Source organism: Quercus suber, unplaced genomic scaffold (assembly GCF_002906115.3).
Source record: "Quercus suber isolate HL8 unplaced genomic scaffold, Cork oak 2.0 scaffold_46, whole genome shotgun sequence".
Classification (NCBI taxonomy): Eukaryota; Viridiplantae; Streptophyta; class Magnoliopsida; order Fagales; family Fagaceae; genus Quercus; species Quercus suber.
Genome location: NW_027069511.1, coordinates 1,869,289 through 1,897,250, shown reverse-complemented (window position 1 = coordinate 1,897,250; position 27,962 = coordinate 1,869,289). Strand labels below are relative to the sequence as shown.

At 38.4% G+C, this 27,962-nt stretch overlaps 2 protein-coding genes and 1 long non-coding RNA gene across 3 annotated transcripts; 2 read left to right on the top strand and 1 right to left on the bottom strand.

The window, feature by feature from the left end:
- The first annotated feature begins 4,299 nt into the window (after positions 1-4,299).
- LOC112018311 (protein TRAUCO) lies at positions 4,300-7,144 on the top strand. Its single transcript, XM_024050826.2, has 2 exons — positions 4,300-5,644; positions 6,714-7,144. Exons 1-2 carry the CDS (start codon positions 4,447-4,449, stop codon positions 6,977-6,979), a joined length of 1,464 nt encoding a protein of 487 aa, XP_023906594.1. The 5' UTR covers positions 4,300-4,446; the 3' UTR covers positions 6,980-7,144.
- Positions 7,145-9,580: 2,436 nt separating this feature from the next.
- On the bottom strand, positions 9,581-20,442 carry LOC112018336 (ABC transporter G family member 15). The gene is made up of 12 exons (XM_065771632.1): positions 20,377-20,442; positions 20,131-20,286; positions 19,822-20,007; positions 14,886-15,123; positions 12,827-12,906; positions 12,257-12,718; positions 12,040-12,162; positions 11,612-11,743; positions 10,907-11,191; positions 10,525-10,797; positions 10,349-10,456; positions 9,581-10,155 (listed from the first exon to the last, which is right to left on the bottom strand). The coding sequence occupies exons 1-12, from the start codon at positions 20,440-20,442 to the stop codon at positions 9,799-9,801; spliced, it is 2,466 nt and encodes an 821-aa protein (XP_065627704.1). The 3' UTR covers positions 9,581-9,798.
- Positions 20,443-27,066: 6,624 nt separating this feature from the next.
- Positions 27,067-27,748, top strand: LOC136066791 (uncharacterized). Its single transcript, XR_010628273.1, has 2 exons — positions 27,067-27,357; positions 27,541-27,748. It is a non-coding gene; the product is annotated as an uncharacterized LOC136066791 (long non-coding RNA).
- The last annotated feature ends 214 nt before the right edge of the window (positions 27,749-27,962 follow it).

The window sequence follows — 27,962 nt, the reverse complement described above, 5'->3', positions numbered from 1 at the left end:
GTAAAAATCGAAGAGACAAAAGATGTGTGTGGTTAAGAATAAATAAAAAAATAATAATTAAAAATGAGAAGTAAGTAATATATGTTTGATGAGGAAAAATAATACTATAATAAGAAATAATAAAAGGTTTAAAATTGTGTTAAATCAAGCCACTGCCCAGCCTGTAGTAGTTTTATTATAATTTTTTTTTCAGATTTTAGTTCAATTTTTTTTCTGACTTTTTCCTTTTTGCTTGACAGGTCCCAATATATTATTAATTTGCTCAAATTATGGACCAAAATTTAATTTTTATTGGCATAAAAAAAATTAAGAGTAAAAAAAATTAAGAGTGGTCCCAAAATTTTTTTTTAAGGTAAATAAATATAAAATTTTAAATTATTATACACATATATATATATATATATATATTTTTTTTTTTTCATGTCAGATAGTCCTGTAACCATCCTGACCAGCCGCTGGTGGAAGTTAGAATGTTCTTAAATGCAATAATATTCCAATTCTTATGGAGCCAAAGGTTCCAAATGGCAAAAGAAGAATAAAATATTCCAGGGAAACAAAGCATTATTAGTGCTAGAATTCTTTTTCGTTCACATACAAAGATGCAGGCTGTAAAAATCACGCATGAACAAAAAAGCTTGGGCGCTATTCCAAAAGCATTTGGCATAGAGGCAATTTTGGCACAATAAAATCTCTCCTTAGCAGGTACTAATTAATCAATATTATTCTATTTTCTTCTGAACTAAATTGGTAGATGTCACAATGACATCATCCCTTAGTTGGCTTAAAGGTAAGATCAATCTTGAGGTGGTCTCATCCTCCAATGAAAGTTCAAAGAAGCTTTTAATTGGTAAGATTCTATCCAACTAGTCCTTTCCAAGGAATTTAGTCAAAGAAATTTTGGTGAAAGCTTGGAATGTAATAAATGATATAGAAGTGACTGTAGTAGACAAGAACATTTTTATGTTTTCATTTCTACATGAGGCAGACGTGAGACGTGCTTGGGATAGTCAAGGACGAGCATTTAATCCTAAAACGTTTCTGCTTTGATATCAATGTGTCTAAAGTAGATTTTTCCACCACTGAATTCTAGATTCAGATCCATGGTCTCCCGCTCAACAAAAGAAGTAAGGAGAACGTGCTGAAAATTGGTAGTATAGCGGGTAAAGCTTTGGATACTGATTTAATTGGTCCTGGTTCTGGGATTTGGAGCAAAAGTGTTAGAGTTCGGGTTGAATTAGACATCCGTTGCCCGTTAGTGCCAGGTTTCCCTTTGGAAAGGGATAATCTTCCTGTACTGTGGATTCCTTTTAAGTTTGAAAAATTGGGGAATTTTTGTTTTGGTTGTGGTTTGCTTAGCCATGATCTTCGTAACTGTCAGGAATTGGGAGTCTAGAATTGTGGTTTCTTTGGGAAATGGCTAAGAGCGGATAATGGTGAATTTCAACCGAGTATCAAGTTGGATGATTTTCTCATTCCAAATCGTCAAGCGATGGTGTCCACGCTCCCAGCTTCAAGGCTCTCTGTTCAAATAAACCAGTCCAGTCGAATCCAATTAGCCAAGGATTCTCGGGATGAAATGATTACAGGGGAGGTACATGGCAAAAGAGAAGTGATGGGACTGACGAATGTCATAAACTCACTGACGATTACACCATCACGGACGATTCCATGCTCAGACCAGGTGAGTCAATCATACTCTTTACTGACGAACTTATCCGAACCATTCAATGCAGACAAAACGGTTCGAGAGACAACTGTACAATCCGTTGGAAGGTAATAATGGCACACTAAAGGGCCTCAGGCGTTACGAAAAGGAGCATTGAAGACCTCCATAACTACTCAACGGTTAGAGGCCAGGAAAGGATATATAAGCCTCCCACATTGCTGAAGGAGAGGTAGATACACACAGAAATTCGCTAAGACATTTTCTTGAATTCTTTCCAATTGCATTTTTAAACATTCTTTTACTGACTTTGGCATCGGAGGCGTCGTGGCAGGCACCACACCGGTGTTCATCTAAAGGTTGGAAGATCATCTCCGTCCGTCGAACAAGCACTGACGAGTTCACACTCATCAGTGGCGCCGTCTGTGGGGAAAAACTCTTCTTTGTGTTCAAACTCGGAATAGCAGTTTCCTACCCTTGTTCGTTTCAGGATGGAGTCCAATCAAGATCCGCAGCCCTAGTTCAACAAGTCCAGGCACTTGCAGCCACGGTAGAAGAGCTGACTAAGCAAAACCAGGAGATGAAGCAACGACTTCAGCAGGAGGAAAATCGCTTGAGAGGAAATCAAGAAGGTGAAGGGGAAAGTTGCAGAAGAAGCGACCATCGAGGGCCAAATACTCCCGTCGAGCAAAATTCGGACATTCTTCGGGAAATGAGGAGGGAGATGGACGAACTAAGGAAAGCCATCAAAGAAAAACAGATCGAAGCGTGGATCGATTGGTTCGGGCGACGGATTCACCATTCACAACAGCTGTCCTCGACTGCCCAGTGCCTTCGAAGTTCCGGCTACCTCAGCTCGAGCCCTTTGATGGGCTGAAAGACCCCCAAGATCACCTGAACACTTTCAAAACAACCCTGGGCTTCAACAGCCCCCAGACGAAATACTGTGTCGTTCATTCCCAACAACACTTAAGGGAGCTGCCCGGGAATGGTTCACGAAATTGCCAAGGTCTTCAATCGACACATTCGAGCAGCTGAGCAATGAAAAAAAAAAAAAAAAAAAAAAAAAAAAAAAAAAAAAAAAAAAAAAAAAAAAAAAAAAAAAAAAAAAAACGGAATGAAAAGTACAGGAAAAGACCCAAACCAAAGGAGAAGAAAAAAAGAATAAAGAAAAAGAAAAAGAAAAAAAACCAAAACAGATAGTACCTGTAACAGAGAGACCTTTAAAAAAAAAAAGGAGAGACAAAGAAGAAACAAACCCATGTGTAGACCTACAAAAGGTATATTGGTTAGCTCATTTTGTGAACCTTTTCCTCTTAGTTCTCTTCAAATTTTGGGGAGAAATAATTTTGGTGGGCTCGGGGTAAAAATACCCAGATCCCATCAATTTTTTTCTCCTCTTCCTCCTCTACCCAAACACTCACTAAAGATATTTTCTCTCCCACATTTTTCATCCTCCCTAAAATCTCCTCAACCGCAAACACACCCTTAGGATCAATTAGGTGTGGATGGTCAAGGAGGTTCCATTAGTCAAGTTAATAAATCTAAATAGATCTAATTAATAAGTGCCATTGAGACATTAGTTAATAGACTATTTTGCACTTGGGACATTTGTTAATAGACTATTTTAGAAAAGTTTTAATAGTATTTTTATGAAAAATATAAAAAAGTGTAAAAAAAAATTAATTACTCTTTTCATTTTCCATTAATTTTTTTTAAAATTAATACTCTTAGAACATTTGTTAAATTTTTCCAATCTAATTTGTTTGAGAAAGAAAAATTAAAGAGTAACAGTGAGTCTTGTTGTGAATACCTTCAGCGTGAGGGTAATGGTAGTGACAATCAATGTGAGTTTGGCCCAAAAAAAAAAACTAAAACTGATAAATCTGTCTATAAATGCCCAAATGTGAGGCAGTGAGTGTGACACACTTGATGGACTACACTTACCTCAAGAGGGCAACCCCGAGATCGATTCCCATAGTTCCTTAAATATATCAAGGTATCTAACCGGTGTGGACTTATGGGCCTGTCTTCTGAGGAAGTCTTTTGGGATTGAGTTTTTACCTTCTATACTCTTTCACATTAAAAAGAGAAAAAGGCTCCAAAGTCCATTTTCCATAGTCCAGAAGAACATCGAAATAGATCAAGAAGAGCCCATAAATGATGAAATGAAAAGGTTCCCCCAAAGGACCTAAACTATATAAACCCATTTTTGGGGGGTTGAAAATGACCCAATAGCACAATATGACAAAATATTTAGCAACTTAACACTGTTAAATATTTAGTAATCTACTATTATTTTATAAATCAAGTTTGGAGAACTTGAGTTTATAAAAATCGAGTTTCTTAAAAAAATGCTAGACTAGCGAGTGCCATCGTGCCACATTTTTAAGAAATTCGATTTTCATAAACTCGAGTTCTACGTAAAACTCGAGTTCTACAAACTTAATTACAAAACAATAGTAAATTGATAAATATTTTGCAAAGTAAATTACTAAATATTCTGTCAAATTGTGCTATTGGGTCATTTTTTTGTTATAAAAACGTTTATTATTTAGCCCAATCCTCGTTCTAGTTTGATAAGGGAAAAAAAAGTAAAAAAATTGTAAAACCAATCTTATCCAACCCAAAAAAGAAGAAGAAGCCCAATCTCTCGCAAAGTACTACTCACTCCTCCTCACTCACTCCACTCACAACTCACTTGTCTGTCTCCAAAAACACCAACAACACTCACTCACACACACAAAAGAAAAGGGTTTAACTTTGAACGCCCCAACAACACAATGGATTCCCTCCAAGCCACCTATAGAGACGAAGACGAAGAAGAAGACGATTCCACCAAACCCACTCCCACCCAATCATCCCCACTTACACTCACACCCACCACTACAACCACAACCACCACCACCGAATTCTTGCCCCCACCTCCACCACAAAATTCCAACAATGCCACCGAACCCCAAAACGACACAGCCACCAAACCGGACTCTCCGTCCTCAGACGACAAGTCGCCGCGTAGATCCACCCCAACAAACGACAACACCACCACAACCGAAAACGACAACGACACCACCACCACCACAAACGACGACGTCGACGACGACGCTGACGTTGATGTTGACGCTGATGCTGACGCTGACGTTGACGTTGACGTTGACGACGACGAAGAAGACCCACCTCCCAAAAAGCAAAAGCCCCTCTCTTCTCTCACCACCACGCCCCAACAGCAACAACAACAACAACAGCCCTCTCAAAACGACGCCGTTCCGACCCAAACCCAAACCCTAACCCTAACTCCAACCCCAACCCCAACCCCTCCTTTGCCCACAACAACGGCAAAGAAAGCGAAGAAGAAGAACAATAACGTGTGGGTCACGAAATCGACCCGAAAGGGGAAGAAGAAGAACAACAACAACAATCACAACAGCCACAACAACAACGGTTCTGCAGCACAAGCTTCCGAAGACACCGTACTTATCACTCCAATCCACAAATTCCCAGACAAATCCGACGACACCCCGGAGCTCAAAATCTGCCTCTCGAAGATTTACAAAGCCGAGAAAGTCGAATTGACTGATGATAGGCTCAGTGCAGGGAGTACCAAAGGGTATAGGATGGTTAGAGCGACCCGCGGGGTCGAGGAAGGGTCTTGGTACTTTGAAATAAAGGTTGTGAGGTTGGGGGAAACGGGGCACACGCGGTTAGGGTGGTCCACGGAGAAAGGGGACTTGCAGGCGCCGGTTGGGTACGACGGGAATAGTTTCGGGTATAGGGACATTGATGGGAGTAAAGTGCATAAGGCGTTGAGGGAGAAGTATGGGGAGGAAGGGTATAAGGAAGGGGATGTTATTGGTTTTTATATTAATTTGCCCGAGGGCGCGGCTTATGCACCTAAGCCGCACCATTTGGTGCTGTATAAAGGTCAGAGGTACGCTTGTGCACCCCCGGATACCAAGGAGGAGCCGCCTAAGGTCGTGCCCGGTAAGTGGTTTTTGTTGTTGTTGTTGTTGTTGTTGTTGTGCTTAGTGGTTCAATAAGACTTCTATTGCAATGTGATGAATATGTTTAGTATGAGTGTGTGCAGTAAGACTTATGTTTTCAATGTGTTGAATATAATTTGTATTATTGTATATGTATTGAACTAACATGGAAAAGAGAGGATGTTAGATTTGGAAATTTGGAGGTGAACCAATCCTTGTCAGTTTTGAAGGACCTAATCCAGAGCCTAATGAACATTGTATCTGATAAACTAACCCAACTGAAATTGAAATTAGCTAGTTTTGGTTGGGGAGTAGGGCCAATGAGGTTCTAGATTTTGATTTTTATCTTGTATTTTTTTTCGAATCAACTGAAGTGAGGAGCACTCTGGAAATATTAAAAAGGTCTAGGATTATCACATGTTTATAATGAAATAGCTATAAATTATCCAAGAAAAATGAGAAAAATATATGGTCTGCAAGATGACCCTGCCTCTGAGCAAACTGGAACAGAGAGTCCACTTTGAGGGAAGATTATTAACCGTAGATTTCCTAGCATGCTTTAACTCTTTGAAACTTAAATTTAATTCTGATTCAATTAGTGTGTTAATGTTTGTACATTGTACGCTGTGATAGCAAAGATGGCTGAACCTGATCCAAGTAACTTGGTTTGGTATGACCTTAAACTGTTCAACCTGATGAGTGATGACAACAATAATAATAAAAAAACTAAAAAAAAACCAACTTTATCTGAAAATTACAGTTATTGTAAAGTTTTTTTACCCACCCAAAATCAATCCTACTGGAGCTGTTATCTTATCTGCAAAATTGCTGTTGCATCTAAATTTAATTGTGCTACACTTTTAAATTTGGGAGCACCTCTGGCTAAGAGTCCTTTCCATGTAGCTAGAAAAAATTCTGCCTTCTTGAACTCGTTTCACTTTAAGCATGGTTAGGTTGCTCTTTTCCCCCCTCTGTGTGTGTTGAACTTGGAATGTCAATATCCAAATTGTATTTTTTTCATCTGAAGGCTCATTATTCACTTTTTCTGCAAATGATTATCTTCTGTGCAGGAAGTGAGATATCTTTCTTCAAAAATGGGGTTTGCCAAGGGGTTGCTTTCAAGGATCTGTATGGTGGTCGCTACTACCCAGCTGCGTCAATGTATACTCTTCCAAATCAGCCAAATTGTGTAGTCAAGTTCAACTTTGGCCCTGATTTTGAATTCTTTCCAGAAGACTTTGATGGACGTCCAGTGCCTAAGCCCATGGTTGAAGTTCCTTATCATGGGTTTGATAACCGAGTTGAAAATGGAGCATCAAGTGAGAAGAAACATTAGCCAGCAAGTGGCTCCTTTCAACCTTAACTCTTGCGGAGCTTGGAGATGGATCTGAGTTTGACATTGTTGTAATTTTAGCTGTTAAAAATTGACTGACAAATTATTTGATGACACTGTAAACTTGAATTTTTCTATGAAAGAGAGAAAACGGCATGTTAAATATAATGATTTCGCTTGAGCCCAATGATATCTTTATATTTTTCTTCTAGATTTTAGTGGATATTCTGGTTTCAATTGTTGTGAGGTCTCTCTTGTAGTATGTTATTATAAGTGTGCTCTTGTATTCCTTTTTGCAATGATAAGATGGGTTCCTCATTGGAGGCTGAAAGCCAGCTTTTTTTCAGAAATTATGGCACACTTCCATTTAAATATTTCCTTTGCTTGCTGTTCAGGAATTATAATCTTTTGATGGGTATTTCTCTTCTGAAATAGCCAATGTTGTTGGTTGACAGGAGATGAAAACCTTAATGCTAACGTTTCTTCTGGTTTTATGGACCCAAAGTGGAAGATCAAACATCCAAGTGGTTCTCGTGTTTCTCTCTCTTGCATGTGCACAAGATGTCTACTCACACACAAACACATGAGCATATATTTCTTCAGGTTCAGTTTGGAATGGTTTTAAACAAGTATGTTGCAACAGGTTTATATTGTTATATTCTGGCACATCCTCCTTGTTAAGATGTACATCAAAAGAAGTTGCAAAGCTCAACTTCCATGCATCTATGGCCCTGTTAAGACTTAATATTATGTCATGCCAAATGTTTTCTGTGCTTGTGCATATTTCTCTGTTCCAGTTAAGGAAGGGGGTAGCTTGCTTGGTAGTGATCCTTTTAGCTAATTGAATCTATCCATCTGTCCTTATCTTGACAGGAGGTTCTTATGTGGAAGTATGAGTACTTCAACAAATTGGTGAAGTGCATGGAAGCAGAAGTGATTGATTCAAGATTAAGAAGCTCAGGTTGGTTGTATTGCTTTTAGATGAAAGTCTTGCTTTATCTAGCTGCTCATGTTGGTAACGGGACTCCTGTGGTTAGGTAGATTGATGCCTTGCTTATTTAGCGAAAGTGGAAACTACTATGCTTTACAGAAAACTTTTTTGCAGTTGAATTTCTTGTGGACTTGATATAGCTTATTTATTTCAATATCAATCTTTATTTTTATATAATTGAGTTTGAATTTAGTCTTTATGCAGCAGTTAGGAAGAGAAATAATGCTTAACCAATTATTTAGTATGAAATATAAGCAAATAAAGTTAAATCCTAAAGAAGTCTCAGCATCTATTGGCATCAATTACACTCAATCAGGTCCAACCGAATCAATCAACATTAATAGGTCCAATTCTGGTGTCCACACTAGAGATAGCCTCTCCATAAACTGAGAGAAATTTTACATCTTTCCCAAAATTCTTTACCACATTGTTTTATGAAGGGTTCACACTAAGGATGGCAATTGTCCTTTCTTTGCCAAGGTCCTCCCTTGTTAAAGGGATACGTAGGTGTGGGTTTCCTACTTATACTTCTTGGTTTTGAATTGGGATAGGTTTTACTGCCCCATCCTGCTCCATTGAATGTGAGTCAGAAAAACATGGGGGATGAGATGTTCTTTTCTTTTAAGCTGCATTTGGTTCTATATAAATCGAATTCCAAGTGTAAAATGAATGCAGAGGAAAATGAATTCTCGTAAGAAAAATGAAATCCTGGTGTTTGGTTCTGCAATAGAAAATAGTTCGTAAAACAATTTTCAGTGTTTGGTAACATTCTGAAAATGCTATTTTCCTACAAATTTTTCATATTTTCTCAACTTCCAAACAAATATTATAATAGGAAATCTGAATATATAAACCAAATCAACAATAAAACATAACAAAAAAAATTTAGTCTTTCTCAAAAATAAGCACCGATCATGAGAGAGGAAGAGGGAGAGATAGATTGAGAGAAAGAGAGAGGTAAAGGACCATAGATCGGTGGGTGGGTCTGAAGGAGGCGAGATGGGTGGGTGGGTCTGACAGCGGCGAGATCGGCAGGTGGGTCTAATAGCTTTGAGATCGGTGGGTGGGTCTGAAGGAGGCGACGGTGACGAGATTGGTTTGTAGATTAGAGATCGTGGGTGGGTCTGATAGCATCTCGGCTATGGTTGGTCAGAGGGAAAGAGAGAGGAAGAGAGAAGAGAAAGCTTCCTTGATCGGCGGTGTAGATCAGTGGCGAAGACGATGACGGTCTGGTGAGGTTGAGGCATGAACTTGCAGCTCGATCAGACCGGCGAAGTTTGGGTTGTCTTCTTCACTTTCCCTTCTAGCTCTCTCTGTGTCATCGGGTGTGTGAGTCCGCATGGAGGGGACGAGGACGGTGATCTGACCGGAGAGGATGTGCTTGGGAATTACTTCAGGTGGAGTGTGCTTGAGCTCTCTCTCACTCTCTCTCTTCGGGTGTGTTTTCCAGAAATTCATTGAAAGTAAAATAAGAGTGTAAACGGTTTTACAACCAAAGGGGGTTATTTTCCAGTCAATGTATACCGTATTTTTTGTAGCTGTCAAACACACACAAGGGTGTAAAACAATTTCCTGAAAGTGTTTTCAGGCGAAACAGCCAATAGAAAAACTACTATATAAAGTGAAACCTATATTAGTAGAAACTTGAAATTGTTACATGTAGAATGTAGTTCATTAATCTGCATGGTGTACATTTCTTCAAAAACACTGTACTCTACATGCTAAACTTCTTCTATCAAGGGCTACACTCTGCCCCATTTCGCCATCTTAGTGACTTGGGCAGAACTGTTGTTGAAAAAGTTCATAATTAGGACAGTGTCAGTTTTTGCTTCTAATGCATTGGGGAGTTGAGATCCTCTTGCAAAGACAACGAGTGGAGAGGTTGGTGTCTCTTGGAAGGGAAAGGAGGTGTTTTCCTAAATGAAGGCCTCTTTTTGAGATGGTGTAGAGTTTGTTTGGTGTAAAGTGTTCGAAAACAGGGTGAAGCTCTCTCCTTGAACTTGAGGATGGCAAAGAAGAGAAGTCTGCAAGATATGAGAATGACTACCACAGCACCCAAGTCCCACCACTTCGAATGATCCAGTTGAACACCAAGCATGCTAGTGAGTATAACCTCGCCTTTTAGTTTTGGGCCGCCAGGTACAAAAGAATCAAACTCAAGGCCAATCATATCGTTCTTGTATGCTCCCTGCATTTTTTTTTTTTGTATTATTTTAAAATGCAACCATATGGAAAGTTATTTTTGAAGTCATGCACAAGATACGCAGCATAAATTATGCATGCTTTATACCGGGCTAGACCAGAGCATCCATAATTGTAGACAATGGATTTAGAACAGTTATATACGTTGAAACTTGTAATTTTTTTTTGGGGAAAATTACCTGTATTGCCCATGCACCATAATTGATGTATGAAATTGGGTACCTCCAGAAAGGCTTGGGAAGATCTGGTAGGAGCCTGAAGTACCCAGCAGTCATCATCATAATTCCCTGATAATGACAATGAATTAGTATTTAGCTAAAGAGGGAGGCATAGAAAATGAAGTTATTTTTCTTACTATATATCCTGCTCCAATTATGACCCCCATCAAGAAGTTAGGAACAAGTGAAGCAATAATCATCATTGAACTCTCTACGACTGCAATAGCGCCAATAAGATCTAGGCAGACATACACCAAATGAGAAAATTCAGGCCGGAATTTCACCATGTAGTAAGTTATGGTTCCGGTAGCAATTGACATAACAGCCACAAATGGGAAAGAAGAGAGGAAATTGGACAGAATATACACAGAAATCCCATAATGTCCACTGAGCCTTTCTCTATAGAAAACCTGTTTAAGAAAATTAATCATCAATAACTTACAATAGCTGGTCTATGTTAGTCTAACCAAATTTTTGTTAAAATGAGTATTCTTCCACCATTCAAATAAATTAATGTACCTTCATTTCTTCTAGGAAGGATGGGAAGCCTCCAATGGACATGAATGTCATAAAGCCTGCTACAAATCCACCACAAGCTCCACGAGCCAAGATTGCAGTATAACTTGTTCCAACATCATAGAAGATGCTACCAACGCATAGAGATAAGGTTATATAGACTATGATCCTTAGCCAGTAATACCCTACATCTCTAGACATGTTCACAAAAGATCTAAGTGTCAACGTTGAGAGTTGCTTCCACCATTTGGCTTGGCTCCCACCTTTTCTCTCAATAGCAAGTCCTTCCTGAAGCATAAGCACTTGTTATTGACTAGTAGCAAAACTCGTACTCTTCTTGAATTTTAATTTGGTTCAAGAATTTTGTTTATCAGCATATCTTATAGATTGTCGATAATCCTTGAAACTAATTACTAGGATGTGAAATAATGTCCCTTGCAGCAGAACAATGAATCTTAATGTAGGAAACTGGAATTCATTAAGCATGTGTAAAATTTGCTTCCGAGAATATGTATTTTATGGATGCACTACATCTAGCAGCCAGCTATACCCGTTCAGCACTCAGTGAAAAATGAAAAGGGGATGATAAAATGCAACTTAAGATGGAAAATGGGCAATGAATGTTATTAGCTAAAGAAAGTAGAAAAAGGGACCAATGAAGAGTACTATTTAAACAAAAATAAAACTGGAATATTAAGAAATGCTTACAACAGTTGAGATTTCTCGAACCCTTATTCTTGCACTTGTCGCATACTCTGAGCACCTGTATTTCTCAATAAGCTTTGCTTTGATCTCCACTGCTGCTAAGTACATCATTGGATCTGATGATTTTTGGATTTCCTGTAATAAAAGACCAGCAAGTTGTAGTAAGCCATAATTTTCAGGTCAGAATGCATGCGACAATCAAAGGAGTGATAGGACATGAGATGGTAAAATGTGTTGGAACTAGGTCCAAGATGTATTTTGGAACTAAGACCAGCATGTTTTCACAACAGGCGAAAGGAAAATCTGATACCAAGCAGCATTTGAAAGTGTGATGTCACTTTTCAGAGGAGAACGCATAAAGCAGCAAACAAGCATCACTACTTTAAGTGACAAAAAATTCTATGAAAGTAAAAGTTGTACCATATACATACACGTATTCTGTGATGTTCCAACAAAGACATTGTCACTACATCAAAGTCTGAATTTATACAACGGAGGAAGTGATCGGAGGGATTTCTTCGACTTGGACATGGAAATCCGGCATTGGCAAAGAACTACAAAATAAATACAATAGATGAAATTTGATTGTAGGCCAAATCCTTGATGGATAGCATAGGGAAAAATATAAGTTACTATGATAGTTTGTACCTCAATGGCTAACTTTGCTGCTCCAAAATATACTGTTTGACCACCAGAAAGTAGAAAAAGATCATCAAAGAGTGCAAAAACCTCACTACTTGGCTGATGGATAGAAGCAACGACTGTTCTTCCATCATGAGCAATATTTCTAAGAGTTTGAACAACAAAGAAAGCTGAGGCACTGTCAAGGCCACTAGTAGGTTCATCAAGAAACAAGAGGCAAGGCCTTGTGAGGATTTCAAGGGCAATGCTTAGTCTCTTTTTCTCCCCTCCACTTATACCTCTTAAATGCCAGTTTCCAATCAGCCGGTCTGCACATTCTTGAAGTCCCATTTCTATAATTGTTCCCTCTACAATGCCATTAACTTCTTCTATGGTCATAGAAGTTGGAAGCCTCAGATTTGCTGAGTAAGTTAAGGTTTCTCTAACTGTTAGAGTTCCCAACAAAATATCCTCTTGGGTCACATAAGCCTGAAATTTTCAAAGGGAAAAGAAAGAACAGAGTTACCAGAGAAAAGTGGTCAAAGTGTCCCTATATTCTTGTACATTCATGTTGGTCTATGTATATAAATTACTTACAAGAACACCATAGTCTAGTCTCCTCTTCTTCCCATTAAGAAGAACATTTCCAGTCATGACAACGTTTCCAGAGAGCCTACCTGCAAAAACTCAAGCATCATTAATCTCACATTAACAAACCATGAATCTGGCAATAACAAAACAACACAATTAGCTAGCTGGTAATCAATTTGTAGTTCACCACTATTAGCTACCTATTTTTACTTTGTAATTAGATCAATGAGGAAGCACCCTAGTAAGCGGTGAAATCTCTTCTTTTACTTGCAAGGTTTTTTACACTTCCAAATTGTCAATATAACACAAGGTGGTGATTCTTTTTTCCAATAAATGTGGTAGAATTTGGGATAGGTAGCATAGGTCCTAGCGTGGGGATCTCATAGCTAAATAAACAGGAAAAAAAAAAAGAAAAAAAAAAGAGCTAAATCATTGATTTATTATCTATTCTTTTACACTTGATAAAAAATACTGGGGTTTTGCTCCGTTCAAATGGTAATTGTTTTTATTTTTATTGCTTTCCCAAAGTAATTTTTTTCCTTGTCTATTAAAAACCACGTCATTTTCATCACTCTCTAGCTGTTTGATACAAATGATCTCTTTGTATCATATGGTTTTAAACAAAATGAATCATATTTTTCATCCAAAATTAACGACGAATTCTCTCACATGTTATCGACTCTCACATAGAAGAAGGATGGTTTAATATGTTGCTTTTTCCATGATACTCTTCAAGGCCAGTGACCTATAGCCGCGTTTTAAAAACGCGGCCACAGGACCTTTTTTTTTTGTAGTGGTAATATATAATAACGTTTTTTTTTTTTCTCAATTTAGTAATAGCTACTAGCTAGACATTCAAATCATTTGGCTCGTCTTAATTGGTTTAATTTGCTCGCACTGAATCTGAAGTGAATATCATCTTAAATGTATGCCCAGTGCCCACTACTTTCTCCTCTAATGTCTTTGTAGGCATGGCTGGGCAGAAATTATTGAAGTTCAGCTGAGTTGGGACGAGATAATTTGAAATATTGGAAAAAAAAAAATTGGGCCAATCTATAGAGTACTATGTTTAAGATAAGAGAAATTAAATACATGCAGTTACTTGCATGACATAGGTTTTATTCAACCAAAATTAATTGCTAGTAATAAGTTGTTTATTGTCTCTACTTGAATCTTGTCGCAGTGGAATAGTGGCAACAAGCTAAAGAAAGAAAACATTTAGTAATGGATTTATGTGAAAGTAATGTTTATCAATTACAACTTATTAGATCAATATATGCAAGAAGAAAAAATTATAAAATAAAATAAAAAATTATCTTTTTATTATTCCTGAATATCATTTTAGGCTCTGTATCTACCAGTTCAATTTTAAATGCATAGACAATTAAAGTAAGATGTTTACTGACCCAATGCCAAAACATTCCATTCTCAGACCATAATGTACTTAATATCTCAGGCTTTTATTTTGATGTAATCATGTAAAGCCAAGTCACTCAAAAGAAAAAAAGAGAAAAAAAATATATATATATATATATTTAAATGAAAGATTGTCATATATATTAATTAGCACTGTATTAGGATCAAGATGTGCATCAATAGCTGTGTTACAGTGTTAAGAATTTTGGTAAGATACACTAGTTATTGTGCTACATGCTTTTGCCATGACTAACTTGCAAACCTAGCTATCAAGGTGAACATGCTTTGTTAAATGAATATCTTGCAAGTGATTCATGGAGTATCACTTTCTTTGCTTAGCTTGCTGGAAAACATTGCTTACTGCTCTTTTCACAGGCTAAGTTGGAACAATGGTACGTACCACCATCACCTTTAAAAAGAATAAAAAAGAGAAAAACAACAATTTACTCACCACCTTTTTCATGCACTTAACATATATTCTGAATGAAATTTCATTTGATGATCAACCCATGGCACACGTCAAAGAGTATCATAACTTAGAGACAAGTTTCATTTTTTCTATTAAGAGAAACTAGGTCAAAATCTTGTAAGTTAAAAATAAAAAAATAAAAAAATAAAATAAAAAAACTATGAGAGAGAGAGAGAGAACCTGCTAGAGAATCAAGAAGGGTGGATTTGCCAGAGCCGGATGGACCCATAATAGCCATGATCCTGCCAGGCTCAGCATAGCCACTGAGCCCATCAAGCAATCTCCTGGTGTGTCCATTTCCAAAGTTTGGAACTACAACGGTGAGATCTTCCCAAACCAAGTGCATTCCCCTACACATACTTCTCTCATGATCCACACCAACTTCACCAGTGTTCTCTGTTATTTCCATACTATTTATCTACCAATACAAACTTCTTTATTTTGAAGCAAAATAAGACTAAAAGAGAGAAGTAAATATAGAAGAACTAGGTGTTCATGTACTTTATATAGACTTGGTTAAGGACTAGCAGAGGCCACTTTGGTCATTGGCAATAATTATTTACTAGGGGCAATAATATATAATAAATAAATAAAAAGCAAATAACAATAAGACTAGGTACTTCACACAAATAAAAACAAAGGCACTTTTTTTTAATAATATTTATAATAAAAAACAAAGCACTTAATATAAATATATAACATAACTTTAATTGTTAAAGAGTGAGTTGTTTTTTTTTTTTTTTTTTTTTTCATAACTTTAATTGTTAAAGAGTGAGTTGTTTTTTTTTTTTTTTTTTTTATGTAGAGTACTACAGTAACCATATATTATGATAGAAGTCAATAATTTTCCCGAAAAAAAGAGTTACATCTAGCATGATGTAAATACATCTTTGGCAAAATAGTTACTAGGGCGCACAAACTGCACTGTGTTCTCGACAAACTACCACTAATGCTTTCATTTATGAAATTGCAGTGAAGAGAATGCGAGTTGAGACGCATTCATTGCTATTGGTTCTTGAACGGTGTTTTTTTTTTTTTTGTTTTTTTTCATACTCTATCTATATATATTTGGAGCTTTATATTTATCTTGGACTTTGGCTAACCGCTCAAACTGAGGTTACCTCAGTACCTGCAACATTTTTCAGAATCTCTCTCTTTCTATATATGCTATCTTAGGCTATATATCATATTTTAAAAGCTTAGTATTTTTTTTTGGGATAAATTAAAAGCTCAGCATAGCATTCAGTAGATGGTAACAACTCTAAAACCCCCCAACGAAACCACTGGCATCTTCTTGATAGCATTACACAATTTCACTGCACGCCATTCATCTAGATATGAATGAAGGAAACCCTTTTTCTATTCTATTTTTTGTTTATTTTGTCCCTTGCTTTCTTGTTTTGGTAGATGTAAGGACATTTTTGCATGGTAACTAATGCATTATTTGTGTATGGTTTTGCCAGTCATGGTAATAGCACTTGCGTACAAATCTTGTGACTTGCCATATATTGCGTGAATTATTTACTTAAATGCCACGGAAACCTTATAAAACATTGATTTAATTTCTCTCTCTCTTCTTGTTAAACATTGAGCTTTTAATAAGACAATTAGTCGCAAACCCAAACCCAAGTAATATGTAGGAAAATATAATATAATTATTTTAAAAGAATTTTATAAGAATATAATATAAAATTTGTAGGTTAAATTGTACATAATTGCATATATTATTATTATTATTTTTTTACAAGTTTTATGTAATAAATTATATAATATTGTTTTATATAAATGGAAAAGATGTTATTAAAATAACTTTTTTAAATATACCATAATCGGTTGACTAATTTGAACATAGCTGAGAATATTAAAAAATGCACAGCCTCATTCCATAGAACACATGTAACATATTACATTAAATTTAAATTACTAAATAAGTTTAAATTGTAGCATTTTCTTTTCTTTTCAGAAGGAATGTTCACACACATTTACACTTAGATTAGGTTAGAGTAGAATTTCTATCTTGTATAAAAATATATATATATATATATATAAAAGTATAATAATATCTATATTATTAAAGCTTTAATTTTAAGGTAATGTAGTGAATATTTATAATATTTATTACTTTTTTAAGGCCTATATCTCTAACTTCTAATGCTCATTTAAAACTATAAAGTTTATCCCAAATAGAATAAAATTTCATACTTTTCAACCTAAAAAATTAGGAAAAAAAAGAAAAAGAAAAAGAAATTTTGAGCCTAAAAAGAATTAATTTAAGGCCTAATTAGTCCAAAATGGACTGAAGGGGACCTAAATTTATCAAATGGACCTAATTGGATCGAATGAGACCGAATTAGACCTAATTGAACCAAATAGACTGAAAAGGAATGTAGGAGCGAAGTAGGCCTAATTGGACTAAAGTAGATCAAATGGACCAAATAGGACTAAAGTGGACTAAATGGACCAAAATAGTTCGAAGTGAACTGAAGTGGACTGAAATTGACCAAAATACTGAACTTTTTTAAAGGAGTGACATTTGTTTAACTCCCAAGTCCAAAAAAAAAGAAAAAAAGAAAACAAAAAAAAAAAAGGCATTGGTCAATATCTATACCAATGCCTTTTTAAAGGATAACCTTGCAATTCTGTCAAAACACTTGTTTTCCTAAAATCATTGTGGAAAGTAATTTTGCTGAACTCAATGATTTTTTGAATACTAATAGAATCTCTTTAGAAGAATGCATTTCTTTTCTCTTTCCTATTATACAACATGATACTATATAGATAATAAATTCTATTATCGTTTCTACTTAAAATTTAAAATTAAAAAAAAAAAAATCCATACCAAAACGGAGGATTATAAATTTATTGATCTCTCCTCCCATGGTGCCTTGTCGGAATTGGAAAATCATGGCCAGTGACTAACCATGATTTTATCTATTTATCTATTCTTTCATTGCTCTTACCTACATTATCTCCCTTTCTTCCTCCTAGCGATTAACTTAATTGTCAAGTGTCACCCCGTTTACCAAGGCATGATGGTCATGATATTACAAATTCTTGTGAGGTTAGAGGTAATGAAAGAAAAAAAAATGCTTCACATGGATTGTGGGGCCCGTGGGCCTGATAGCCTCGGCCCATCGAGTAGTAGGCCCAAGGCCCATGCCGAGGAACACTGACTATTCAGGGCTAAATTGGGGAAAACCTCTTTTCCCAATCCACGCCGAAGACCTCCTCATCCTCAATGGTGACTTTCGGGAAAGACCAAGCTCAAAGCAAGCTGTCACCTTCGCATTTAATGCATTCACCTAACCCCCCCTGGCCGCATTAATGGGGATATAACCCCTTGGCAGGGCAACGTTGATTAGAGTGAACCACTCGAGTACTGATAAGGCCTCTGATGGGACGGGCGGCCAGAAGAGAGGCAAATGAATGATCAACAGATGGAATAAGGAGATAGGAAGATGAAGACTATATAAAGAAAGCAAGTAAAGTAAAAGAAGGAGGAGGAAAAAAGAGAAGAAAAAGGCTTCCTCGGCCATGGGCCGAGGAGCCTCCTCCCAGTTGTATAGAAACTCTAAGTATCTTTTTATAAATAAAGGTTCATGCTTGATGATCGACGGCCAGCGCCTAAACCTTTAACCCACTCTCTATAAATTTATTGTTTGGGCTTGTTGGGCTGAAAACCCATCCAAACTGAGTCCCTACAATTGGCGTGGACATTAATGAAGGCGTGTTTCGCACACCGAAGCGTCAAGCGCGGAACACGAACGGACAAAGGGCGCTTCATAAATGAAAAAGATGGGGCCTTGAGCTGGAGGCGAGATCAACGCCACGTGTAAAGATCATAATCTGACCCAAGGAGAAATCATCTCCAGTAAAGCAGTCCGAGGACAAACCTCTACTTACAGAAAAATAGAAGTGGTAGACAGAGCCAAGGTATTGCATGGTCCTCGGACCCAAGCCTATGGTAAAACTATACACACCATTATACCTGGGTACTAGACAGAACCAAGGTCTTGTATGGTCCTCGGACCCAAACTTATGGAGAAACTAAATATTTACAGAAAAATAGAAGTGGTAGACAGAGCTAAGGTATTGCATGGTCCTCGGACCCAAGCCTATGGTAAAACTATACACACCATTATACCTGGGTACTAGACAGAACCAAGGTCTTGCATGGTCCTCGGACCCAAACCTTTAGGAAAACTAGATACTTGCAGAAAAATAGAAGTGGTAGACAGAGCCAAGGTATTGCATGGTCCTCGGACCCAAACCTATGGAAAACTAGATACTTATAGAAAAATGGAAGTACTAGACAGAGCCAAGGTATTGCATGGTCCTCGGACCCAAACCTATGGAAAACTAGATACTTATAGAAAAATGGAAGTACTAGACATAACCAAGGTATTGCATGGTCCTCGGACTCGAACCCATGAAGAAAATAACTATTTGAAGAAAAACCAAAGCGTTACTTAGAGTCAAGCTATAATACGGTCTTTAGATTTATATTTGAAGGATAACAGATGGTTTCATGAGGCTAACTCCAGAATAGAATACGAATATTGAGCAGAATACAATAGTAAAGCAAATAAAAGAAAATATCATTAGTTGGAAGCAAAGTATTAAGTATTCAGTTCAAACGGAAAGTACACAATTTCCTTACAACGCCACTAAGGCAAGAAACAAAATGAAATAAAAGAGAAAATAAACAAAATTATCCTATGTCGTATACTAGTCTCCCTGACTCAGTAGGTAAATTAATCCGATGAGCAAATCAAAAGGCTTTAGCCAAGGCCTAAGGGCTTGGTCTCGAAGGTTCTGCCGTAGGCCTCGCTACGTCTTGTGGTATTTCCTGACCCTCGGTTATAACTTCCTCCAACGTTTTCTGGGGCTCAACCTCCTCGGATGGTTGGTCAGTTAATGATGTATCCTCGGCGGTCTTATCGTGACTCTTAACCGCTGGTAATGAGGATCCCTCCTCGGGAGCAGCAGGTGCAACCTCGTGAATGGCAATAGGGTAATATACCCTGTCCTCCCTTCTAAGATCAGACGAGGCATCAACCCCTGCTTGGTTGAGGGCTTCATGCCAGGTTTGAGAACAGTAATGCCTGCACACTACAGGAACTTGAGCCCGAAGGGTGGCTTCAGTCTTAGCCACCCCATCTGCGAAAGCATCCTCCTCCGCCTTTTCCACAGAGTGCTCAGCGTCTATTTTTGCAAATACCGCCTCGTCTTTGGCTCTCACAGCCTCGTCCTTGGCATACTCGACAACACCTTTTTCATGGATTGCCTTGGTCAACTTCTCCTTCATATAGGTAATGTTCTCTTTGACAGTTTGTAATTGACCCTCAACGTCTTGCAAGCGATTAGTTTGATCCTCAGCTCGCTTCCTGGCCACGGCTAGGTCGGAGACAGCAGTATCCCTGGCCTTTGTCATTTCTGCCAGATCCTCGGTCGCCTTTTTTAGGTCAGCCTCAGATCTCTTGAGAGTATTGGCAGCCTCTAAGAACTTGTTACGCTCTTGCGCTAAGGCATTGCTATGGTCATCGACCTCCTCGCCTAACCTGAAAAGGGCCTGGATAGCCTGCCAATAAAAACAAGTAACTCCGTAAAGAGAAAGGAAGGTATTAAGTGACAAACTTTGAATAAAGTGAATAGGTGCCAAAGGACCCACCATTCCTAGATACTTCTTAAGGTCGAGGACAACCTCTACCCCAGTCATATTTCTTAGCTCGGCCATGTCAGTGGGAAGAAGAAGAGATTTCTCTAGGGCCTCGGCTACAAGAGCCCCTTGGCTCCTTGAGATTCCCGCATCGACGCGTTATCCATCAGGGGCTGATCATGGAGCATGGCAGCGGGCAGCCAGGCTTGAGCCTTGGACTGTGGATGGCCTTCTTACTCTTCCGTTGATCACCGAGCTTCAGTTGCTTCTGAGGCCTGCGAAACCTACCCTCCTCGGCGGGGAGTAGGATTTGCTCCCATCCATTGGCTCCTTACCCTTGGAAAGTCTCTTCCTTTTCGGGTCATGAGACTCGGTCTGGGGGCCTGTTACTGTGGAAGCAGAATACGACCTGGTTTGCACAGTTAAAATCTAGGGCGGAGGTGCTGGGGGCTGGGGCTGCAACTCTTCTGGTACACCTTTCTTGGAACTGCCTTCGAGCAGGTCAAGAAGATTGGTTTGGGGCTGTCTTTTTAAACCCATCTCAGTCGGAGTACCAACTCTTAAGGACTGGAGATCGGCTTCAGACAAATGAGGGTCTCCTAGATCACCAGAGGGATCCTCGGACTGATCAGCTAGGTTGAACACGCTATATTCGTCCTTAGAAGAACTCAGTTCAACCACCTCCCTTGCCTTCTTAGATAGTCCTTCCTCGGCCACCGTTACTTGCTGAGATAAGGAGGGACCTGCTAGCGGAATGCCTTCAGGTATATAAGACCCCCAGTAAATGCAAAACCGTCTTCCACCACGGTGATCTGCGTAAGCCGAGGGTCACGAGCTCTAATTACGTGCTTCAGGACTGGGAATGATTTCTGAGCTGGGTCGCATCCGAGGATGTGATGAGCAGCTCTGACCTGGTTATCGGTTTCGTTTAGGAAAAGGTCCGACCTAAGAACGGTCTCCAAATCCGCTTTGTTAACCAGATGGAAATGACGTGCAAAGGCGTGCGGATCTATGGCAAGAAAAGTGAAACTCCTATGGTTAGTCAACCAAATCGAATATACAGTTATAAAACTTGAAAATACTGAAACCTAAATTGTCTCCTACTTCGGATGTCCTACCCTGGCTCCCCTCTCTACTGTTGGCAATGAAAGCCGTTGTGCACTCTCCGACACTAAAGAAAATCTTGAGTCAACCCCTGTTGGAATCAGGAAGACACTGGATGAGACGAATCCTATCGTCCCTTGTCTTCATATAATACGTCTTACCCCTCAGGTGATGAAGGTTATAGCACCAGTTCACATCGTGGTGAGTTAGTCTCAGCCCCATTTTCTCATTCAAGATATCTACGCACCCTAATATCCTAAACACATTCGCGGCACACTGGGTAGGAGACAGGCGGAAATGCCTAAGATAATTGAGGGTCACCGGCCTCATAGGGATTCTCATCCCTCCTTCTACAAAAGCGAATATTGGATCACAACTTCACCCTCTCTCCTCTTAAGGTACCACTCCCCTTCTTCACAGTACTTCAAACTCACATTATTGGTATTCCATAGTCGACGATGAATTTGTTCATCATCTCGTCGGACTCAACCAACTTCTTAAACTTACCCATTCTCCAAAGATGACTAAAAGTTCTAAAAGAGAAAAGGAAGAGTAAAATCAAGGAAATTTTGGTCGCTAGAAAAGAAGACTTATAGAAGTATGCGATTCTCTTCAGGAAGAGTGCAAGTTGAACTAGACTTAGGTCATACGCATCAATGGTTGTAAGCGCGAAAATGATGAAACCAGGCGGTTCAAAACAAGTACTTATACTCCCCCTTAGGTTCCCCAAATGTAACCGCTTGTTCATAAAAGTAAGAGATCATATCGTTGAAAGTGGGAAACGTGTTGCCGTAAAAATTTAATGTGGCACCCATTGAGTCTTGAAACGCTAAAAACACGCATTAGGCAGTCAAAAAGCCGCCAGCATTAACACGAACTGAAGTGGGGGACTCGTCTAGAGAGCTCGCAGGTATCAAAACCCTCATCCCCGTCCGAGGACGAAGTGCAGCAAGGTTTTGAGGGGCTATTGTGGGGCCCGTGGGCCTGATAGCCTCGGCCCATCGGGTAGTAGGCCCAAGGCCCATGCCGAGGAACACTGACTATTCAGGGCTAAATTGGGGAAAACCTCTTTTCCCAATCCACGCCGAAGACCTCCTCATCCTGACAATGGTGACTTTCGGGAAAGACCAAGCTCAAAGCAAGCTGTCACCCTCGCATTTAATGCATTCACCTAACCCCCCCTGGCCGCATTATGGGATATAACCCCTTGGCAGGGCAACGTTGATCAGAGTGAACCACTTGAGTACTGATAAGGCCTCTGATGGACGGGCGGCCAGAAGAGAGGCAAATGAATGATCAACAGATGGAATAAGGAGATAGGAACACTACAAAAAACTTGGCCTATAGTGGCGTTTTTTTTAGGGCGTTTGTCAAAAACGCCTGTACTATAGTGGCAATAACGCCACTATAGGACCCTATAGGGCGTTCAGCAAGTCCTATAATGGCGTTTTATATAAACCTACTATAGGTACTCTATAGCAGCGTTTTTAAGGGCCTATAGCAACGTTTTTAAAAACGCCACTATAGGTCCGACCTATAATGGCGTTTCCCATGGTCTTACAAACCTGCTATAGGCACTTTTTTTTTTTTACTTTTTTTTAATTTTTTTTTCGGCTGGTTTAATTTCTTTTATAATTATAATAGACCTATAGTGGCGTTTGTTTGACAAACGCCACTATAGGCCCTTGTAAGTGTGGACCTATAGTGGCGTTTGTCAAACGCTACTATAGGTTCTTAAAAAAAAAAAAACATTACAACAAATTCACTACATTTTAACAACATTTTTACAACAAATCATGGTAATTAATTGTTTTAGTTCAAATTTGAATTTAGCACTGAGATTGCTTTTTTAACCCAACAATAAAAACCAATTACAACCCACATTTAAAATTTGTTATAAAAATATTGTTGTAAAAATATTTTATGGTATGTTTCAAACTATTCTTAAAAAAAAAAAAAAAAAAAAAAAATAATCCGTAAAAAAAAAGGGTGATATTTCTAGCTAGGAATATGCCATAGAATATTCCTAGAATATTCTATAGCATATTCCAAAATATTCCTTAAAAAAAAAAAAACTAAAAAAAAATCAATCCGTAAACACAAAAACTATGATTTGTTTTAGGATATGCCATAGAATATTCTATGGCATATTCTAAACTATTCTAAAAAAAAAAAAAAAAAAAAAAAAAAAAAAAAAAAACCNATCCAAACTGAGTCCCTACAATTGGCGTCGTCTGTGGGGAGGATTAGGGTGCTGGCCGGCGCACCAGGCGAGTGTTCTAAGTATTCGTTTTACAGTAGATTGAAAAAAAAAATATAGAAGATTTGACAGTAGAAAAAAAAGAAAGATCTTGATATTATTATTTCATGAATAGAAAAAGTACAAGTTACAATCAGAGGCTCAGGCAGGTGTGTTTCACATACAAATTTACAAGCTAATCCTACCAGCTATTTCTACAATCAGAGGCCCAGGTGGAGCCGCCCTAAGAGAAAACTAACCGGTGGGAAGTGTCAAGCCGTCCCTTTATTGGTATAAAGAGAATGGGAGAGCTTGACAAGAGGCAGAGAAGGGGGAGGGCCATCATGTTTCCAGGCCACCGACAACTCCCTTCTCGGCCAGGCGGAGCTGGAACAAAGAGAGGAGCAGATGCAGGGGCTCCGGGATACCTTCCCCCATGATGTTCCCTTGATTCTCTCCAATCCTCACGAGTGTTGGCCGTTGGAGACGGCAACACTCGAGTACCGCCCATAAGGTGAATTCGCACGTCTTCTTCGTCGGGGGTGCGCTCCGAGGAGAGACGTTAGGTACTCTAACAACATCCCTCTGGGACACCTTGTAGGGCGCCATCGGGGTTACACCTAGACTCTGCCGCACCGAAAGCCCAGTGGGGGCTGCGGCCATACCGGCTTTTCCCAGTTCCAGTCACAATTCCGGCGGGGTTGTTGAAAGGGCTTGGGAAGTTGGGAGAATGTGTTCTGTTTTTCTGTTGGTGTTGAAAGGTCCATGGGTTGTGGAGAAACTATCTCGCCACCTTTTATAGGGTGTGGGGGTTGGTGAGAATTAATTCATGCAGAGTTCGAAAAGAGAATTATCAGCTGGGCTAATAATGAAGCTACCAATTTCCAAGGAGGCCATAGACCGTTGGACTCGTGTTAATTTACGAGGACATTAATGAAGGCGTGTTTCGCACACCGAAGCGTCAAGCGCGGAACACGAACGGACAAAGGCGCTTCATAAATGAAAAAGATGGGGCCTTGAGCTGGAGGCGAGATCAACGCCACGTGTAAAGATCATAATCTGACCCAAGGAGAAATCATCTCCAGTAAAGCAGTCCGAGGACAAACCTCTACTTACAGAAAAATAGAAGTGGTAGACAGAGCCAAGGTATTGCATGGTCCTCGGACCCAAGCCTATGGTAAAACTATACACACCATTATACCTGGGTACTAGACAGAACCAAGGTCTTGTATGGTCCTCGGACCCAAACTATGGAGAAACTAATATTACAGAAAAATAGAAGTGGTAGACAGAGCTAAGGTATTGCATGGTCCTCGGACCCAAGCCTATGGTAAAACTATACACACCATTATACCTGGGTACTAGACAGAACCAAGGTCTTGCATGGTCCTCGGACCCAAACCTTGGAAGAACCTATGGTAAAAGCATATCATTCGACACCATGTATACCAAAATGGGATACAGATATGACATGGAACTAGACAAGGTAGCCAAGGTATTGCATGGTCCTCGGACCCAAACCTTTATGGAAAACTAGATACTCTATTGCAGAGAAAATAGAAGAATGGTAGACACTGAGACAAGAGTACTTGCATAAGGTCATTGCATGGTCCTGGACCAACCTATGGAAAACTAGATACTATGAAAAAGGAGTACTAGACAGAGCCAAGGTATTGCATGGTCTCGGACCCAAACCTATGGAAACTATACTTATAGAAAAATGGAAGTACTAGACATAACCAAGGTATTGCATGGTCCTCGGACTCGAACCCATGAAGAAAATAACTATTTGAAGAAAAACCAAAGCGTTACTTAGAGTCAAGCTATAATACGGTCTTTAGATTTATATTTGAAGGATAACAGATGGTTTCATGAGGCTAACTCCAGAATAGAATACGAATATTGAGCAGAATACAATAGTAAAGAATAAAAGAAAATATCATTAGTTGGAAGCAAAGTATTAAGTATTCAGTTCAAACGGAAAGTACACAATTTCCTTACAACGCCACTAAGGCAAGAAACAAAATGAAATAAAAGAGAAAATAAACAAAATTATCCTATGTCGTATACTAGTCTCCCTGACTCAGTAGGTAAATTAATCCGATGAGCAAATCAAAAGGCTTTAGCCAAGGCCTAAGGGCTTGGTCTCGAAGGTTCTGCCGTAGGCCTCGCTACGTCTTGTGGTATTTCCTGACCCTCGGTTATAACTTCCTCCAACGTTTTCTGGGGCTCAACCTCCTCGGATGGTTGGTCAGTTAATGATGTATCCTCGGCGGTCTTATCGTGACTCTAACCGCTGGTAATGAGGATCCCTCCTCGGGAGCAGCAGGTGCAACCTCGTGAATGGCAATAGGGTAATATACCCTGTCCTCCCTTCTAAGATCAGACGAGGCATCAACCCCTGCTTGGTTGAGGGCTTCATGCCAGGTTTGAGAACAGTAATGCCTGCACACTCAGGAACTTGAGCCCGAAGGGTGGCTTCAGTCTTAGCCACCCCATCTGCGAAAGCATCCTCCTCCGCCTTTTCCACAGAGGCTCAGCGTCTATTTTTGCAAATACCGCCTCGTCTTTGGCTCTCACAGCCTCGTCCTTGGCATACTCGACAACACCTTTTTCATGGATTGCCTTGGTCAACTTCTCCTTCATATAGGTAATGTTCTCTTTGACAGTTTGTAATTGACCCTCAACGTCTTGCAAGCGATTAGTTTGATCCTCAGCTCGCTTCCTGGCCACGGCTAGGTCGGAGACAGCAGTATGAATTGATTCAACGTTCAGGTAATATATATATATAAATATATAATTATATATTATTATATATTTATATTTAAATGAGAAGTGTTATATTAATAACATTTTTATAATGTTTTTACAAAAAATTATAAGTGGTTAGTTTTTATTCATTTAAATTTGAGCTGAACACTAAGATTACTTTTTTGCCTCAATAGTAACAACCAGTAACAATATGCCACTTAAAATTTGTTGTAAAAATATTGTAAAAATGTTGTGAACATGCGTTTCTCTATATATATATATATATGAGGTGCTACGTTTACAACATTTTTACAATATTTTCACAACAAATCATAAGTGGTTAGTTGTTATTAGTTCAAATTTGAACTTAACATTAAGATTACTTTTTTTTTCCCAATAATAACAACTAGTAACAACCTATCACTTAAAATTTGTTGTAAAAATATTGTGAAAATATTATGTACATATCATTTATATATGTATATATATAAAAGAACTAAACAAAAAAATTTTAAAATTCAAAATTCAAAACCCACCTAACCCCACGTACCCCCACTCACCTTATCAATTCATATTCTCTACGTTTAGCCAACTTGTTCAGACTTCCTTTTTTTTTTTTTCCCTTTCTTTCTTTCTTTTCTCCCTTATCTCCACTTCTTCAAACTTCTTCAGACTTCTTTTTCTCCCTTACTCCCACTCACCTTATCAATTCTTTTTCTCAACGTCTAGCTAGCTTCTCCACTCTTCTTTTCTCTCTTTTTTTTTCCTTCTTTCACTATTCTTTCACTACACACCTAGATTTATTCTTTTCTCTTCCTCTCCATTTTATTTTATTTCCCCTATTTTATTTGTGGTAGTGTTAATGTTAGTGGGTTTTGGATTTGAAGATGGTGCTGCAAGTAAGTATTTTTTTTAAAAAAATTTTAATGATTGTTTTGGTCTTTTCCTTGATTAATTTTTGTGAATTCTTTGGCTTTTTATTATTGGTAGGTATAGAGATCTCAAGTGTGATAATATCTTTGTTAATAGAACCAAAAAAGTAGTGAAAATTTTGAAATCTATTTGATGATTTCTTTTTGCAGGTTGGTCTATGGTGGCTGAATGTGTTCGGGTGGAGTTGCTATTTTTCTTTTTTTGGATGTGAGCATATTTTGTTTAACTTTGAATTTTTTTTGGTGGGATTGTGTTTCATTTTGAATTTGCTGGACTATAGTGTTTGTATTTTGTATTTTTTTGAATTTGTATTTTTTTAGATTTGGATTTGTAATTTGCTGAACGTATTTTGTTTCATTTAATTTAATTAAAATTGTAATATTAATCTAATTACAATCTTAATTCAATTAAAAAAAAAAAACTTTTTCACGTAAAAAAAATTCTTTTGATTACCAAAAATTAATTTTTTGGTAATCAAAATTTTTTTTGGCGGTGGTTTGGCTATAGTGGCGTTTCAAGAACGCCACTATTGTTCCGTCACTTTATACTTATAGTGGCGTTTACAAACGCC